At 30.9% G+C, this 15,682-nt stretch overlaps 1 protein-coding gene across 1 annotated transcript in view; it reads right to left on the reverse strand.

Moving 5' to 3' along the window:
- Positions 1–543: 543 nt before the first annotated feature.
- LOC137623755 (integrin alpha-8-like) overlaps positions 544–15,682 on the reverse strand; it is a 69,606-nt gene continuing 54,467 nt past the window's right edge. The window contains exons 20-27 of the mRNA XM_068354584.1: positions 14,762–14,881; positions 14,127–14,169; positions 11,361–11,538; positions 10,431–10,496; positions 9,942–10,023; positions 1,980–2,099; positions 1,420–1,515; positions 544–803 (exon numbers count right to left, since the gene is read on the reverse strand). Of these exons, the coding sequence (XP_068210685.1) occupies positions 696–803; positions 1,420–1,515; positions 1,980–2,099; positions 9,942–10,023; positions 10,431–10,496; positions 11,361–11,538; positions 14,127–14,169; positions 14,762–14,881 (813 nt within the window). The 3' untranslated portion in view covers positions 544–695. The remainder of the gene's footprint in view (positions 804–1,419; positions 1,516–1,979; positions 2,100–9,941; positions 10,024–10,430; positions 10,497–11,360; positions 11,539–14,126; positions 14,170–14,761; positions 14,882–15,682) is intronic.

Raw genomic sequence — 15,682 nt, forward strand, 5'->3', positions numbered from 1 at the left:
AGCTTAATCTAAATAAGTAACTTGTAGGCTGAAATAAATTCATGTATGGATTTATTTCTTATGAAATATAGTTCTCACTTGTGGCATAAGAATACATACAGTAGATTCAAAGTTTGCAAGTTTAGTTTTGAGTAAAAGAAAAAAAAAACGCCTTCTGCCACCATGCAATGAAGATTTCTTATTAATATTTCATTGCTTAAGTCCTAATATTGTAATTTGGATTTTGTATTGATATATTTACAGCATTTACAGTCCTTCATCTTAGAATTAAAGTTTGTATTTATTTATTGCTTGGTTCTGTTATTAATTCTTATTTGGTAACAACGTATTTACATCGCACAAATAATCACCTCCCAGCTACACTTTCTTTCATACAGATTTTAATCAACCTTACATAGAGTCTGCATATCTGTGAAGATGTCTTGAATACTAACCTTATTTTTTATCTATTCTCTTTCATCTAATATCTGAAAAGTTTCTTTCTTACTATTTTCATTCTAGATCTTTGTTTTTTGTCTCATTTTATTTGTTCATTGTTTTTCCTCTTGGACTTTCATTTGCTCTTTCGACTCGCTGAAGCTAACACGTTATATTGAAAATTATTCTCTCTCTCTCTCTCTCTCTCTCTCTCTCTCTCTCTCTCTCTCTCTCTCTCTCTCTCTCTCTCTCTCTCTCTCTCTCGTGATCCAGCTTCATTAGAATTTCTCTGTTTCTAAGTCCCCTGAAGCCTGGTCATTGGATTGCAGCAAGCTCTTTCGCTTAGGATCAGCTGCGGGGGGCCGATGTCTCTTGAAGAAACCAGCCTAGGGAGAGATAGAAAATTGTAAAAGAAATAATTATCATAAACATAAAGGATTAAGTTTCATTCATTATTATTATGTACATAGACACATAATCAAATGTGACATATTTCCTAGTAACTTCAAGATCAGTTATACGTTGGTAGTAATACTGCCATCGCTTCTTTCTTATGTATTAAGATGAATGTCCTGCTCATTTACATATTTTGGAGTCTTGCAATAGTTTGAATCTTGTTAAATAAGTAGGAATTAATGGATAGATTGATCATTCTTTCTGAAGCAATGGGTTAAGGGAACGCTATTGACTATGAAAATTTTATGAATACATTTATGTTGTTGTTTTGGCATTCTCTTTCAGCATGTTCATAATACATTACAATAGTCATCGAAAATCTAAATTTAGCCGTTAAGTGCCTATATCCATAATACAACTTATCATGAACTTTGATAGACCTTAACATAATGTTTATTTATGAAATGATAATATTCAGAAAGTTACCAAATATCTATGAAATATAATGACTAAATCATTAACAAGGCATGTATTAGCAAAGACGACTAAAAATATTTTAGTAGAAAAGTGTAATTCTCAATTACCATAATGGAATACTTCTCTTACCTTCCATAAGATCAATATAATGATCAAGATGAGTAAGATTGATCCCAGCACAGACAAGAGCAGAAGCCAGAAGGGCACAGCTGATAAACCTGATTCCTGAAAATGAGATTTTCTGTGTTAGATCGTGTTTGTGTCTTTTGATAAATAGAACTGACTTTGAGAAATTTCAATATTCTCTTATTTCATTGTTTTAAATCAACCGTGATTAGATATTTAGATATTTATCTAATGGGTAGTGACTGAATACTTGAGTGCCTATGGTGGAAATAAAACTATGATTATACACGTGTGTATATATATATATATATATATATATATATATATATATATATATATATATAGTATATATATGTATATATATATATATATATATATATATTATATATATATATGTATATATATATATACACAGTAATAATGTGTATGTACATACAAAATTCATTTATATTAAATGTATGAATGTACATATAAGCTATATATGTATAAATATGTATATACTTACATATATAATGTGTACACATATAACATGTATGTATGTATTATGAACTTTTATAGTTTACCGGTGGTTTAAGCAAGTTGATAACAGTCGTAGCACCGGACATGGCGTTTATCATGTGACTTCCTGGCTGATGAACATTTGCTTTGACTGTGGACTTCACTTCAATTCTGGTTCGCTGAATCTATTACGTGTCGGAAAAGGGGAAAAAACACGATGTTAAAATAAAATTCAAAACTGTTCATAGTGAGTGAACCTTTTAAAAATAGATTGTCATTTATTGTAATGGCTGTATGGCGAATTTATTTAAATGGTATTCTGGTAGTAATAGATATTACATGAATTTTTGGTAGGGAGGACAACTAATTCTGGTGTATGATTCGAAGAAGAATTTGTATATGAAGGGTTATGTAACATTTTTAGTAAGATTTTTTGCATTGTTCTCTAATTTCATATTTTCGTTGTGTTATTGAAGGAAATTGAAATGATCATATTTCATGGATAGGTAAATATGTTGATGGAATTCTTATCATCCTCATCTCTCGGGTTGTACAAACACTGTCTTTTATCACTGCCACAAGAATTCCCAGTATTCATGATGGTTTACTGGCCCTCACATCTATTTATACTCTCTCTCTCTCTCTCTCTCTCTCTCTCTCTCTCTCTCTCTCTCTCTCTCTCTCTCTCTCTCTCTCATTTGCCAGATAGTAACAATACGTCACGATCTCTAAACATAAATTGTTTGGAAATATCTTAGTTATATTAATCATTACTCATTATTCGTTGATGTGGAAATCTATTGTTAAGCTTTTGTTATCCAAAAGATATATTTACCCAGAGCTACCAACACGAGATTGGGATGTTTTAGATATTACCTATATCATCTGTTGTTGATTTAGTCTCAGTTGAGCTAAGCAGAGTTCCAATAGCATTTATAGTAGATATAGAAAGCAAATAGTCTATCATTCATAGCCACTTTATTGAATCAGATCACATACGAATATATTTAGAAATTGAGTTCATGAAATGTTATTTACATAGGAATTAAGCAATCGTACTCATAATCTCTTGTATTGATTTGGAGGATCATGAGAATTGTCTTTCAAATATAATGTGACAAAAGTAAAAACACGAAGGTAATAGAACTAAGAATTGGCAAGTTTTAGATAAACATCTAAAAACGTCCTCTATTTGTTTCCGGTAGGGAATGAGCTCTTAATTATAAACGTACTGTGCCTTTAATGCCTCGTTGTCTTTAAAAATATAGGTTACAAATAGTTAATTTTTATTTGCTCTTTAGATGTGAGTAGCAGAAAATCATAACAAAGCAGGTGTGCTCCCATTGGCCGTAGATTAATATTTTTTTCATTTGTTACAATTTTGACAATTTCAACTATCCGAATCGAAAACTATTTGGCAAAATGTTTGTAGAAAGAATGCAATCATAATCATATAAATATATATAATATATATATATATATATATATATATATATATATATATATATATATATATATATATATATATATATATATATATATATATATATATATAATATATATATATATATATATATATATATATATATATATATATACATACATACATACATACATCATACATACATACATACATACATACATACATACATACATCATACATACATACACAAAACAACAACAACAACAAATGCAGCCGTTTCTAGTCCACTGCAGGCTTAGGTAGTAGGTTAGGCAGGGCACCAGCCACCCGTTGAGATACTACCGCTAGACAATCATTGGGTCCTTTGACTAGCTAGACAATACTACATAGGATCCCTCTCTCTGGTTACGGCTCATTTTGTCTTTGCCTAATATTGTGGCCTATTCTTACCATATTCTCCTGTCCTCATACACCTGACAACACTGAGATTATCAAACAATTCTTATTTGTTCAAGGGGTTAAATACTGCGATGCAATTGATCAATGGCTTCTTTCCTCTGGGTAAGGGTAAGAAGAGACTCTTTAGCTGTGGTAAGCAGCTCTTCTAGGAGAAGGACACTACAAAATCAAACCATTGTTATCTGGACTTGGGTAGTGCTATAGCTTGTGAATTATGGCGTTCCATTGTCTTGGATTAAAGTTCTTTTGCTTTGGTGTACATTTGGACATGCTGCTCTATCTCATTTCTCTCTCCTGTTTTATATATATATATATATATATATATATATATATATATATATATATATAAATATATATATAATATATATATATATATATATATATATATATACAGTATATATATATATATATATATATATATATATATATATATATATATATATATATATATATTTATATATATATAAAACAGGAGAGAGAAATGCGATAGAGCAGCATGCCCAAATGTACCCCAACATATATATATATATATATATATATATATGTATATATATATATATATATATATATATATATATATATATATACATATATATATATATATATATATATAAATATATATATATATATAGTTTATATGTGAAGGATCTAATTTAATGATGTTACTGTTCTTGAAATATTTCGTTTTGATTGTTTATTCTTCTCTTGATTCTTTAGATATTTCCTAGTTTCCTTCTCTCACTGGATTTTTTTTTTTTCCTTTTGGAGCCTTTGGGCTTATAGTCTCTTGCTTTTCCGACTAGGTTTATAGTGTAGCTTGTGAAAATTATAATAATAATTATGATAATAATAAAAATAATAATAATAATAATAATATTCACGTTTGGGGTCTGGCCATATTTCATCATTGGTGATGCTGCGAGACTTCTGTCTGATTATGTACGGCAGAGCAACCTAATATGGATGTTCTTGACTAATAGAGCTGTGCCGCTGATCATTGCGATACAGAACCCTTTGCCACTGAGAGAGGTATACATATATATACTGTATATATATATATATATATATATATATATATATATATATATATATATATATATACATATATATATGTATATATATATATATATATATATATATATATATATACACACACATATATATATATATATATGTATATATATATATATATACTGTATATATATATATATATATATATATATATATATATATATATATATATATATATATCTATATACTATTTCTATGGTATGCAAGATATATATACCACAATCATTCATGTTATGCTTTGGTATCAAATTCAAAGAAACCGGAGCTTCTGGGTAGTCAATAAGGCATGTAACAAACTAGCTAATATAAACCTTAGTTGTATGAACATTATTGCCTAAAATTTCTCTATAGACCCAACAATTCTGTCCCTTTTTTTAAGGTCATCTGACGCCTTTAAGGATTATTTCTTATTAGCCCATCTTGTTTACATGTAAAGGTTGATATATGTGTCGAGTATTTTATCTTGTTTTTTTATCACTTAGCACTATTTGAAGAAAATAGATAACTAGGGTTCACATGGCTTTATTGATTTATTAATAAAATAATTTTCTATAACTTCACGAACCGAACTTTTCGGTCATTTAGAATCTTATTTCCTTTTTAGTTTACATTGGATTCCCTTTGAACTATCAGGCTTTTTCCCCGCGAGAGAGAGAGAGAGAGAGAGAGAGAGAGAGAGAGAGAGAGAGAGAGAGAGAGAGAGAGAGAGAGAGAGAGAGAGATATCTTTTGACTTTGAAGAAGCTGCTGGATGCCGGAAGAGCTTTTAAAGTAGATCTAACAAGATGTCCTTTGTTTCGTCCGTGGTATTAAGATACACTGCCTAATAATGCCTTCCTTTTTGGATGTGACACAATGCTTTATTCTCTTCGTCTGCGTAGTCTTGTGTTCCTCATGGGAGGCACTTCGGGAGCTTCTAGTCCCTTCTCTGAAAACCCGACGGGAGGAAGGAGGACGAACGAAGAAGGAAGGAGAAGAATCATGAGATAGAGAGAAACAAACAAGATGATTCGGTTGAAAACTTAATTACAAGGGGGTAATTGTTCATTGGCTACTTTCCTCTTGGTAAGCATAGCGTAGACTTTTAGCAATGGTAAGCAGCTCTTATAGGAGTACACTCCAAAATCAAAGCATTGTTCTCTAGTCTTGGGTAGTGGCATAGCCTCTGCACCATGGCCTTCCACGTTCTTGTGTTAGAGTTCCTTTACTTGAGTGTACACTTCGGCCTGCTGTTCTATCTTATTTCTTCTTCTCTAGTTTTTTTTTTTTTTTATAGTTTATATATGAAAGATGTAGTTTAATGTTGTTACTCTTCTTAGAATATTTCATTTTTGATTGTTTATTACTTGGTGTTTGTATATTTGCTTGTTTCATTCTCCAGAGGGCTATATTTCCCTGTTGGAGTCCTTGGGCTTATAGCATCTTGCTTTTCCAACTGAGGTTCTAGCTTAGCAAGTAATAATAATGATAATAATAATAAATGTGTGTGTTCCAAGGTAGATACTGTCCCGTTTATCGTATTCGTAATGTCATCGAGCTTTTTTGCCCTCTCAGTTTTTCTGCGTTTTCTTCTCTTCATTTCCAGCTCTCTCTTGAGGTGTATTCTTTAATGCCCCCATAAAACATTTCATGAAAATATATGTACGAAAACATAAACTGTTCTTATCTAAACTCACAAACACAAGTTCATGAGTAAGAATGATTTTTAATGTGCATTAGAAAACTACAATATAAAGAAACTACTCCGCATATCTTCTTTAAGGCTATTTGTACCAGCTGTGACCAGATTAGGGAATGATCTTCCGAATCTGGCAGTTGAATCGGTACTTCGGAAGTTCAAACGTGTTGCAAATGCTTTTAGGTTAAGCAGGTTGATATGAGTATCGTTTCATATACTGAAGTTTGTATACAATTTATTTATTTAACGTTGTTCCTGATCTTAATACATTTTACATATTTTTAATGCTCATTTATTAGTTGTTCGTTACTTCAGTATATTTCGACAGTTGGCTGCTTTTCGTGTTTGCGCCCTTTTGGGTTGTAGAATTCCTTTTTATCAACCAGGGTTGTAGCCTGGCTGGTAATAGTAATGATAGGTGAAAGTTAAATACACACACAGCGTTATTATGATTTTAGATTTCATTTTTACATGGGTGCTCTAAAGTTTTTTGTCGGGTGAGCGGGGTAGATATTAGGAAGAACGCGAAGGCTTACACGGTTAAACCCCCTTAGTAATATGGTGTATTTAGTAATATAAAACCATTCTTTTAAATGAAATCCCTTTATTGATCGGGATTAGAAATAAAAATGTTAAAAGTAACCAACTATAGTTAAACCGATGTAGAATGCCATAATTATTATTTTGAAACCTCTCTTAATTATCATTTTCATTTAGTTATGTTCATATTATCGATTATAATTTCCCCGATTATCCAAGTGCAATTTCTGAATAGAATGCATCTTCTAAACACCAAATTCTTATACAGTTTGGTGTTAGTTTTATTTGATTTTATTGTTCTTACTCTTAATTATTCGCTCAGTCGTATTTCGGTACTGAATGTCCCCTTTGGTGCGAGCTCCAGGTCATTTACCCGAAATTCTATGAAAATAAAAGATAAATAAAATATTGAAACAAAATCATTATGTTGTTCCTCCATATAAAATATCTTTGCGTGGTGCTAAAGCCAAACTTTTTGGCAAATTATCGTCTGCAACGACGGAGCAAAACTGGCACTCTGGGTGTAAGACTAAAAGACGGTTTCGGAGATAATTGCAAGTCTATATGAAGAAGGAATAGCCGTGTGTGCTGTTCATTAGTTTCCAAGGAGAAAATCTAAAGGAATGGCAAACAGCTTGTGATCAGCTCCTTGAACATACCGGAGAGAGCTATCCTTAATATGTAATATTGAAAAAGAGTTATTTTTCTCGTGGGGTAGTCTTTTTTTATATTTCCTTGACATCCCGTGGAGAGAGAGAGAGAGAGAGAGAGAGAGAGAGAGAGAGAGAGAGCCTTCAGGTATAAGATTGCAAAGTCTAAAGTCTCACTTCTTTTCTCGTTGATCATGGACGATGATTATTTATATTTATATATATATGTGTGTGTGATTGTGTATATACAGTATATATACTGTGTATATTATATATATATATATATATATATATATATATATATATATATAAATATATATATATACATACATATATATACTGTATATATATATGTATATATATATATATATATATATATATATATATATATATACACACATATATACATATATATATGTATATATATATATATATATATATATATATATATATATATATATATATATATATATATATATATATAATTTACGGCATTTTTGCTTCCAGAAAGCTCCAGAGTTACTAGAAATGCGATTGAAAGGTAATTTCAGCATTTTGAACTGTTTCTTTCGATCCACTAAGATTTCTGAAATCCATGTGTTTCATCATCAGGGCTAAAATATGAACATTAACACAGATCAATGGGCAGTTATCTGTTACATCAGTGAAATTAGATTTATGAGGCAAGAATCATAACCACATCAAAATAAGATGAATTATATCATAAGAGATACTGTAATTGAAGTAAATACACAGAAATAGCCTTAAATAGAATAAAGGGAATCACAAAACAAGAGCGTAAATGCAATAAGCAACACAAGCAAGCAACTTATTGAGCGAGGTAATTCGTAAACTAAGAAGTATAAAGATTGAAGGGATATCAATATCAGATTGTATACGTTTTATTGACTTGACAGATTAGTTTCTATTGATTTATTTTCGTCTGATAATGGGAAAAAATTGTTTCCATAAAGCTTGGTTGATCGTAATAAAAAAGTCTAAAAGGTTGAAGCTTCCGTTTTATAATATATATGTATATATATATATATATATATATATATATATATATATATATATATATATATATATGTATATATATATATATATATATATATATATATATATATATATATATATATATATACATTTATTCATTTTATATATGCATACACACACACACACACACACACATATATATATATATATATATATATATATATATATATATATATATATATAAATTTCTACCTCATACTTGGGATCAAACCCTAGCCCCTTCTAATGAAAGGCCAGGTCGCTTCCAACCATGCCACCAGAGGCTCAATAGAAGTCGGAACCTTTCATTAGAAGGGGCTAGGGTTCGATCCCAAGTATGAGGTAGAAATCTATTTTTATTTGAGCACCATATTGTGTTGATATTTATCCGTATTGACTCATTAGGGTAATTTGAATGAATTACTATCAATCATGACACCTGGTGGGCCGGGAAGTCGGGGAAAACTCACTGGTAAGAGACTGATGTCTCGCCAGGTAAATCCTGAACTGCAGATTAGCAGTTAGGTTCCGACTTCTTTTAGATCTTCTGGTGGCATGGTTGGAAGCGACCTGGCCTTTCATTAGGAGGGTGCTAGGGTTCGATCCCAAGTATGAGGTAGAAATTTATTTCTATTTTAGCACGATATTGTGTTGATATTTATCCTTATTAATATATATATATATATATATATATATATATATATATATATATATATATATATATATATATTTATATATATATATATATATATATATATATATATATATATATATTTTTATATATATATATTTATATCATATATATATTTATATCATATATATATATATATATATATATATATATATATATATATATATATATATGATAAATATTTGCACAGTTGGACGTGTTTTTCATATTCAAATAAGCCATATATTTCTGATACATTAATGTCTGGATTCTCTTAATGACCTCAGGATCAGAGCCCCAGGCGAAATCACACAAAGACAAGAGCTTGTGACCGGCCGGGAATCAAATATATATATATATATTCTATAATTTATAAGTATATGCTGTATTTACGTTTGTGTGTTTATCATAAAATCAATTAGAAAACTATAGCAGGAAGCAGCTGATAAAAGGCAAATACTGTACATAACATTACGTTGATGTAGTGATATTGCTAACTTACCTTATCCAAATTAGCAACGACTGCATAACCTGATACGGTCACTGATGCACTCCCTCCAGATTCCAGGTAGTTAACCTCACACCTGTAGTTAGGAATGAGTAGATTGTGATATCTTTATAACTGACGAAATTTACTACATATTATGTTGATAAGTTTCTAAATGGCTTACGTTATGACTCGAATGTCATTTACTAATTTCAACTTTTTCTAAATATTATTAGGAAGAATTTACTAAATGGGGACCAACCAAATATGTTGACGGATTGTTATATTCTCGGGAGAATTCATCACTATTCTACACAAATTGAATATGATTGACCATGATATTCATCTGTATTTTTCAATGAGATAGCTAGTTCTTTCATTGCACTTGGCTTGATTGGTATGAATGTCTCTCTCTCTCTCTCTCTCTCTCTCTCTCTCTCTCTCTCTCTCTCTCTCTCTCTCTCTCTCTCTCGGAAAACATTTGAAGCATAGTTAATTACTTACGTGGTCAGACATATCTTCTGTGCACACTCGATATATTCAGTTTCCTCTCTGCCTCCATAGAAGGATCTAAAGAAATCAAATTATAAATTTTAAATGGATTGATATGTACAGTACATAAGTCGTGAAACAATTTTCAGATATTCACTTATGTTACAAGAGTGGTCAATAAAATTCTTATCTTTATAACCTGTCATTTCTTTAGATCGTCTTTGTTGTTATAGAAAATTCAGCTAGCTTTATGCCAGCTAGGGCTCTCGCTTATGATCGAGCAGTGAATGTCGTTATTTAAAGATATAATAAGGCCATGTACATATATTTAGTACTTCAAGAGTTTTGTGTGTGTGTGAGATGTTGTTATTTACGTATAAAACCATTCCTTTTATATGACCATGATTGTAAAAAAATATGATTTTTTTATATTTCTTTGTGAAGGACTGAGTAAAATCGTAGTAGTAGGAACAACAACAGCGCTGAATAGAAATCACGTTTTTAAATAAAGCTAGCTAATAACGGAGAAGCCGGAATGTGTTTCATTGTGTATGGACTTTACACAAAGAGCCCTAAGGTTTTTTCATTAATGTAGGTCGTCTTTTGTTAGTTTAAAGGAGTTTACTCTTACATTCCATATGGCCTTGCCAGCACAACCTTGATTAAATTCCATTATAAATGTTTGTTGAGGAAATTTTATGAGTAGCTGAAGAAAGTCGAATGTCAACATTACCTGATTGACCTGATTGATAGATGAATCTTTAAAGCAAATATATGAGTCAATGCTCATTTAAAGGATTTACAAACCAAAGTATATAGTTACTCGTATACTGATATAGGCATACATCGCACGTACGGCAATAATGGGAAACCCCTTTCATGTATCTCGTGAGAAAGAGACGGTGTAAAGGAATGTTTGGCAATTAAGGTGAAGATAATTACCTGGATCTTCTCGATGTATTGCTTCTTGGGCTGACTGCTGTTACTCTCTGGTCATCCAATCCTTCAGTTGTAGACTCAAGCAAGTAAGATGAATCTCCTCTTTCTGTAGTTCCAAAGGCATACCCTTGGGTAGTGACCTCGCCACTGTTTGCTTGTCTTTTTTTCCTGGCCGTTGGAGCTGATACAAAAAGGGTATATTAGAATATGTATATGAGTAAATGGGGTCACTACCTTTTGGAAATTATACACTTTGAATTAGACGAAGAAGATATGGAAAAATAATTTACTAATTTTCAAACATTGAAAATGCATTTGAATAAGAGTTTTTACTCCACTGCAGGACAGTGGCTTGGTACATATCGATTCATGTCTGGGGTTTGTCCATTTTTCATGACCACACTTGCTAGGGTGGGTTGGTGATGGTGAGAGATTTTCGTCTGATCGCTCACAGCAAACCAACCTAGTATGGTGGCCCTGACTAGTACAGCTTAACTGATTATGGCGATATGCAAACCCTTTCATCACGTTAAGGTAAGGTATTCTACTCAGAAAGATAGATATATATATATATATATATATATATATATATATATATATATATATATATATATATAGCCTATGAATGTATTAATATAGATATATATACCCACACATATACACATGTATTTAAGTCTGTGTATATATATATATATATATATATATATATATATATATATATATATATATATATATATATATATATATATATATGTATATATATATATGTATATATATGTATATATATATATATATATATATATAATTATATATATATATATATATACATATTGTAAGTGTATAAGTTTATAAGTATATTTACTTATATATTCATGTATTTACATGCCCATACAAATGAAAGCAAACTCCACTAATATTTTCTCCCTTTATATAAGAACTAAACTCCCTTGCTTGTACCCCATCCTACAAATCCTGGTAGACAAAAGAACCAGCAAGACACGACGGGAAAATGAAAACCCTGGGGCTATAGAAATCACCCTACAGTTGTTCTTGGAACAATGGAGAACCTTACCCCCCTAAACGGCTTGTTCACTCTAACCCTCCGGGTTCAGTGTGTTCTTTCTCTTAAAAAAAAGAAAGTTGTTTCTATTTCTGTTCATCCCCTATTCATTGTGTCAGCTATCATTGCTGATCGGTTTTTTTTCCTCTTCGGTTGAAATGGTTTTGATTTTTGGTTTTGGAATATGTTGTTTGCTAAGAGTTTTTGGGTTTGTGAGTTTTTTTGTTCCTTGAGTGTAGTTCGACTGTTTCTTTTATTTAGATACAATTGTTTTTAGTTTAGAATTAGTAGAAGCATCGCGGGTAATCGTTCAGAATGTTGTACATACTGTAAATGAGAAGAGATAGAAATCATCTATTTTATTATGCGCAAAAATTCTGATATATGTTTATATTTGTCTAATGTGTGTCTGTGTGCGTATTTACTCTTGATATGCTTTTATTAACAGTGGTGATTAGTGATAAAGCATATATGCTAACACACTTGTTTTATTTTTTATTTTTTTAATCTTACCATCATGTGTATGTAGATCAACCGTTTCTATTCCTTCTCTATCTATATTGACATATATTGCTTCATTCTCTTGGTTTCCATTTACCTTCGTATTCATTCTCTTCCCCACATTTTTTAACTATTTTTTTTATTTTTTACTGTTTTTTCACTATCCAGAATCTGCATATTATCTTCCACAATAATCAATCATTCCAAACTATTTTTTCCATCGTTTTCTCCCCACTTCCATCCCTTCTCCTTTCTCTGTCTCCATATCTATATCCGTGATTATACTGATTAGCCACAGCGACATAACATGAACTTGTCTTAACCAACTTTTATATCAAACGAATCACTCATATGTACGCGATCACAATTATTATTATTATTATTATTATTATTATTATTATTATTATTATTATTATTATTATTATTATTACTTGCTAAGCTACAACCCTAGTTGGAAAAGCAGGATGCTATAAGCCCAAGGGTTCCAACAGGGAAAATAGCCCAGTGAGGAAAAGAAACAAGGAAAAATAAAATATTTTAAGAACAGTAACAATATTAAAATGTTTCCTATATAAAATATAAAAATAAAACAAGAGGAAGGGAAATAAGATGGAATAGTGTGCCCAGGTGTACCCTCAAGCAAGAAGCTTATACCCCAAGACAGTGGAAGACCATGGGACAGAGGCTATGACACAACCAAAATTAGAGAACAATGGTTTGATTGTGGAGTGTCCTTCTCCTGGAAGAGCTGCTTACCATAGCTAAAGAGTCTCTTCTACGCTTACCAAGAGGAAAGTGGCCACTGAATAATTACATAGCAGCAGTTAACCCCTTGAGAGAAAAAGAATTGTTTGATAATCTCAGTGTTGTCAGGTGTATGGGGACAGGAAAATATGTAAAGAATGGGCCAGACTATGCGGGGTATATGTTGCCATTGAGAAAATGAACCGTAACCAGAGAGAAGGATCCAATGTAGTAGGCTACTTTCTGGCCAGTCAAAGAACCCCATAACTCTATAGCGTTAGTATCTCAACGGGTGTATATTATATATTCGTTTTATTTTTCATATTTTCTATTAATTTCTCTGTGAGTATATTACAAAATACATTTATTAACCTCCAATTATCTAAAACCATTTCGATTATCTTAAGACCCATAGATTATTTTTAAAACATCTTTTTAAATTTTAATATTCTGCTACAGCTTACCTGCATTCGTGTGTTCATAATGATCATTGGCAGGATCTACAATCTGCAAAAAAGTAATGAAATCTTCATAATTCTAATTATTCCCAGATTATTCAGAAAACTTTCACCAAAGACCAGTATTTTGTCTAGCAGAATATTCCATTGAAATACAGACATCATAATGATTAAATTTAAAAAAAAAAAAAAAAAAAAAAAAAATAGATATCTGATTTAAATATGGCGAGGTGCAATTAAAGTGTCACATGCAAAAAGAGACCCGATAATTGGTGAAAACTGTTAGTGAATTCTGCATTTAGAAAATCTGTAGGCTTATTGTTGTAACAGGAGAGTAATTAATGGTAATTTTAAATTCAGGAGTCAGTTCATAGTGTCTTAAGCAGAGCCTTACGCTATGTGCTGTATCGGTAAAATTACCTGTACACAGGATTAAATTATTCATTTCACATAGTGAAATGTGTGATGATAACTTCCCATACCATATTATTATGATGTTACTTATAGACATTAAATGGGTACAATATAAATCAGTTATTCCCCGAATTTCTCTTAGACCCATAGTGATAAGTATGGATTCCTGAACAAAGTTAAGGGTAATAAAATATAAATGTTCTCTTAGGAGAACTTGCTTAAAATACCTGCATGTTCCAAGGGTTGATCTCTGGCCAATCACAAGTTACGTTTGGAGACATAATCGGGATTTCATGAAGGTAGAATATCATATCCTTGCCTTTGTAGAGTGCTAGTTGTATGTGCATCTGCAAGGTAAATCATGTTAGTATTAAAAGCATTTTATTGACGTTATAAATAAATAAATTGATTTAGTAATTCTTAACTGCATAATCTGAGAATCCGGTTGAAGTTGAAATGAAATATGTGAAAAACTTCTTTACGTAAGATGTTTAACGACTTGGCATTTAACGTTAAATACTCACGAAATATTGATTACACGTGAACGTCAAAGTGCGAATAAATCTACTTTACGGTAAATAAATAAAGGTTACTTCACCCAATAGCTTTTTTTTTTTTTTTTTTTTTTTTTTTTTTTTTTTTTTTTTTTTTTTTTTTTAATCAGAAAGCTTAGAAGTATAATGTTTAGAGATAGTAAACGCTTTTTTTTCCTAAAGTCGAATTAGATAACTTTTATTCTTTTCGTAATTATTAATTTTTATTTCTTACAGCAAATTAAATATGATGCCTATTAGAATGTTACAACTATTCACAAGGACATTATGGGATTTCTTCATGAAAAATCCGATCTGATCATCTGGTATAAGCTAGGTTAGATTAGCTTAGGTTAATCCTAAATTATACTACTAGGTTTATAGGCCTATGTCTTGCATGCGTGAGTATGTCTACAATCCTATATAAGGAAAATTAAACTCATGTTGAAAAATTAAGACTTCGTGATACTTGTATGTATTCCACCAAGAACCATAAATCACAGTAGAAGAGACTCTTTAGCTATGGTAAGCAGCTCTTCTAGGAGAAGGACACTCCAAAATCAAACCATTGTTCTCTAGTCTTGTGTAGTGCCATAGCCTCTGTACCATGGTCTT

Source organism: Palaemon carinicauda, chromosome 2 (genome assembly GCF_036898095.1).
Source record: "Palaemon carinicauda isolate YSFRI2023 chromosome 2, ASM3689809v2, whole genome shotgun sequence".
NCBI classification, from domain to species: domain Eukaryota; kingdom Metazoa; phylum Arthropoda; class Malacostraca; order Decapoda; family Palaemonidae; genus Palaemon; species Palaemon carinicauda.